Source organism: Dipteris shenzhenensis, chromosome 12 (assembly GCF_047967505.1).
Source record: "Dipteris shenzhenensis isolate YYH24624 ecotype China chromosome 12, Dip_SZ_1.0, whole genome shotgun sequence".
Classification (NCBI taxonomy): Eukaryota; Viridiplantae; Streptophyta; class Polypodiopsida; order Gleicheniales; family Dipteridaceae; genus Dipteris; species Dipteris shenzhenensis.
The window spans coordinates 34,216,345-34,220,943 of record NC_141607.1 but is presented as its reverse complement, the minus strand read 5'-3'; the positions used below and the strand labels follow the sequence as shown (position 1 = coordinate 34,220,943).

The window sequence follows — 4,599 nt, the reverse complement described above, 5'->3', positions numbered from 1 at the left end:
TGTCACATCACAAATATATTAGGCATACAACAAGATTTGCTTCATCAATTATGAGACATGCCTTCATAGGTCACTATGCTCCCGATTGTGCATATCTTTGCTTAAAACAACGGTTCAAAATCAAAGCTAGAGGGCCTATAATGCATTTCAAGCCTAGCACCACCTAGCCCTAGGAGGAGGGGACCCATGAAATACAAATTTTAAGAAAAAAAGGGAGAATTCTTGGTGAAAAAACGAGGTTTGATGTAAGGCTTAAGCCAACCTTTAAATCTGAAGAGCGACGGTTATAAAAACCTGCAGATTTGAAGGCATTTTAGTTATAGTTTACTGCAACACAAAGCTTTAAAATGCTGAGGTTACAGGTTTTTGTCTGCGTGAAGAAAAATGTCTTGTTATTTGGGGGTGAACAGTGGGCAAGTCGTAAGGTTGACGGGGAAAGTGGCTTGAAAAGGCAAACTGACTGACTAAATGGGCAATCATGAAGGGACTAAATTGCGTGTTATCCACTAGAAGGAAGATCCGGATTTTAAATGAAAAAGGAGCAAGAAGAGAGGATATTACGTAGGATGTGAGGCCAAGGAACCCTAATTGTTTGAGAGGCGACGCCTCAAACTTCTTCTTCCAACTCTCGTTAGTCAGTCATTCATTCATTCACTCAAATTTCAATCACTCACTCTCAACACACTCAGTCACTCAGTCTCTCCCTGTCTCTTCTGATCTGCGGCTCGCCTTTGCTTTTCTTGCTCACCATTAAACTTCTTCTTGCTCTGTGCATGCAACCTCCTCCTCCATCGCCATGCATCTCTCCCCCCCCCCTCCCCCCCCCCTCCTCCGCCTCTCCCCCTCCTCCCCCCTTCCCCCTCCCCCCCTCCAGCTCCAACTCCTCCCCCCCTCCCCCTCCTCCTGGCCTCCCCCTCGCTCCTCCTCCTCCGCCCCCGCTTATAATCATACCCCCCGCAACATCGACGTTAACCAGATTCCCGATAGCCCCGACAGCCCCGCCGCCCAGCCCGACTTCATCTCCGCCTTCCCGCACGCTCATTCCTTCCGTCGTTTCGACAGCGGCGCAGCTGGTGTGAAACGAGAGAGGGAGCCTGAAACCGACCAGGACCGGGCTTGCGAGGTTAGCTCACGGGGTAGCGACGAGGAGGAAGGGGGAGGCGCACGAAAGAAGTTGAGACTCTCCAAGGAACAGTCGGCCTTGTTGGAAGAGAGTTTCAAAGACCATAGCACACTGAATCCGGTATTGAAGCTTCTCAGACTTATGTCGTTTGTTCACGGACCAATTCTAAGTTTTTCTTCTTGTTCTTCTACGTCGTTTGCCACTTTTGAGGCTACCATACCACCACTGATTGTCTTATTCTTATCGTTGGATTCTCGCAGAAACAGAAAAACGCTCTAGCTAAGCAATTGAATCTACGGCCTCGGCAAGTGGAGGTCTGGTTTCAGAACAGACGAGCAAGGTCAGTATTCAACAGTATGAACTCTCTCTCATTCCTCATCTGGCGCGTGCGATCTGCCTAAGTATATGGTATCCTGACTTTTTTCGCTCCCGATGTTGAACAGGACGAAGCTCAAACAGACAGAAGTCGATTGCGAACTCCTGAAGCGATGCTGCGAATCGTTAACGGAGGAGAATCGGCGTTTGCAGAGAGAACTCCAGGAATTGCGAGCAATTAAGGTAGCAGCCCCTTGCGTTATCGCCCACGACTTGTACATGCCCTTGCCTGCAGCAACCCTCACTATGTGCCCGTCCTGCGAGCGGTTGGCCACAATGGATAATCGTTCGCTGGGTTTCCCCAAACCCCAGCTACCTCAGTTCCAACAGCCTTCGGCTGCCTGCTAGATCTTGTGCAGATGCGCATTTGGCTCTTCCCTATCGGATACTTCACAGCAGTTATAAGATAGTTAATCAGATGGACTTGTATCAAAGAACTGCCCTTCTCCTCCTTGTCAGTTAGAGGTTGATGGGGTTTCCTTGTAGTGATGTCGCTTGTAAGCAGTACTGGTCGTTTCTTGGTTACGTTTTGCAAGCTACTTGTACCATCAGTCATTTGTATGGTTCGTTTCTTTGTCGCATATAAGAGTGGTGAGCTGTTAGTCTACAAGCGGCCCCCCACCTACATCTTTTCGACGTTTTATATCAACTAAGCCTTTTGTCACAGAAAATCTTGAATGCGTTCACGTATTCCTTGTCGTGGGAAATGCCGACACTCCAGTGCCACAAATAAATTGATCAACAAGAAGTACAGATGCGCGTGCCGAAGATAAGTGATTAACGTTGCGCAGGCAGGCATAGAGTGCGAGAGCGAGCGAGCGAGAGAGAGAGCGCAATTCATCACCAAGTTGCAACCCTCCCTCTAAGCAACCTTAAAATTTCAACCTTGCTGTACTTCAGACGGTATTCCATGAGAAAGTTATTCAATTTGTGGGTTCGTAAGACGGGAGTTCCCATGGCATATTCAAGTAGCATAGCGAGGCAGTCTGGGGCATTGTTGCCGCACCAAGCAGGTGTTCCCGAATCCCATTCATGCCTCCTCAAAGATGCTTATGTTGCACAGGAGTAACTCATAGCTGCAACCTCAAGCAAACGCGCATTCCTAACGTCTGACAAGGAAAGGATGGAGCTCCGCATTGCTTGAGTAGCAAGGCTGTAAAATTATCGTAATAAAATGCTAGCATTTAGTACCTATTCAAATTCCAGCCATCATGCTCGTTCAGCACATCATGGGAATTTCCACGATATCCTAGTTCCCATGATAATGTTTCCCCCTTGACTTGCACTATTAGTTAGAGGATGCTAGTCACTCATAGCCATTCCTCCAATCATTATTGGCCATCTCCAAGCTAGCACGAAATACTGGTAAATTTACCAAATGCTTGGTAAATTACCAGACTCAAGGTAATTACAAGAGACTAATACTTTGAGGAGTCACCTATCACTCTAGGTGTTTTGGTTGTTAATAGTCGAAACACAGAGTGTGTGTGTGTGTTGGAGGGGGGGGGGGTGGTAAATGTGACAATCCTAAGTAGAACTTTTAATTTTTCATAGCAAAAGCACTTGTTACATGGTGACACCATAGCTCCTTTAAAAAACAATTGAAAGTTAGTCTTAGGTATATATGTGAAAGATATTTTCGGATATTTTCAAGAAGTGTAGGGCTTCTATTGTTACGAGCCAACTCGTACATGTCACTCTATATGTGACATGGGGGTAAACTTGACCCCACATATGTGGACCTAGGTTAGGGGATGGGATGACGTGTAAGGGTATTCCTAGAATACAAATACATTCTTCTATTGGGCTCTAACATTGGTAGAAATTTCCTTTTATTTTATTGATCTAACTCCTCTTCACTATGCAACTTCCATTCATCACTTTCAAAGATAAATGATATACAAATACATTCTTCTATTGGGCTCTAACATTGGTAGAAATTTCCTTTTATTTTATTGATCCAACTCCTCTTCATTATGCAACTTCCATTCATCACTTTCAAAGATAAATGATATAGAGAGTAGAACTCCCACCTCATTTCACCTAATCAAGCCCTTTTATGACATGCAAGTAGAGTAACCCATATAAAGAAGCCTCCTTAAATGTGACTTCGCTACAATGCCAAGGCCACGCCTTGACGATTCTATGGCAAAATAATCAAGTCCCATAAATGGGGCAACGAGCAATAAATTATAATCTCTTGTAGTGACCTTATACAGTGCAATACATGAATCTAGATCTCATTAGCCACCAAAGCTGAAAGCATCTCAAGCAAGCATTCCTTCTAGTGTTTTGTAGAAGTTTGAAAAAATTTGAATGCTTACTCAAGCAAGAAAAAGGTGAATTAGTCATGGCATGTTGCATTTGACTGACTATGGAAAAGAAGTTAATTGCTCTTTAGTTGACTCCTAGCTAGTAACTTGTAGCCCATGATAAATATTCCAGAAGCCAAGCTTGCAGCTTGTGATGGTCCTAGGCCCTGTATCAAAAAAAGTTAACATGAACCCCACATGAACGTTCTTTACTTGGCAAATATTCCCATGTTGTAGTGTGCGTGATCCTTGAGACTATCCAAATAGGTTTTGCTCACAAACCAAAAAGAAAAAATTTATAGCCTTATCATATAGAGCTTCATGAGCATGTTTGGTTAATGCTCGGCAAACAGTCTAAGGAACGTCCCAATCGAAGTCCAGATGAGATGCAAAAGTTATGGTCCCTCAAATTTCTTCACCTTGGGCCCTCTATTTATGTGCAAAATGAGTGGACCTGGGTAGATTCCGTTCCTACCGTCCACATCTTGTGTGTGCTCTCGGTTCCCAACTACGTGCGTGCAAATGTACTCCCAACAAGGAAAATCAAATGGAACCACAAGTACAAAACTCACAAGAGAGTTATTAAGACTCAGAGATTATATAAGGGTTTGGGTGAAAATCATAGCCCTTGTCATCTCATAGCATAGCAAGCTCGAGCTCATGGCCTCACATTTAGTGGATAAGATTGTTTTAGTAATTTTGGGACAATTCCAAGTCCCAATGTTATAAAAAATTCACTATTACTTTATACTCGAACTTGAGTTCGAGCATGGACTATAATTTTCAAGT

General features: G+C 44.2%; 1 protein-coding gene across 1 annotated transcript; it reads left to right on the top strand.

Annotated features, from left to right (window-relative positions):
- Positions 1-796: 796 nt before the first annotated feature.
- LOC147896127 (homeobox-leucine zipper protein HOX15-like) lies at positions 797-2,023 on the top strand. The gene is made up of 3 exons (XM_087382224.1): positions 797-1,243; positions 1,384-1,463; positions 1,567-2,023. Exons 1-3 carry the CDS (start codon positions 797-799, stop codon positions 1,844-1,846), a joined length of 807 nt encoding a protein of 268 aa, XP_087238350.1. The 3' UTR covers positions 1,847-2,023.
- Positions 2,024-4,599: the final 2,576 nt, after the last annotated feature.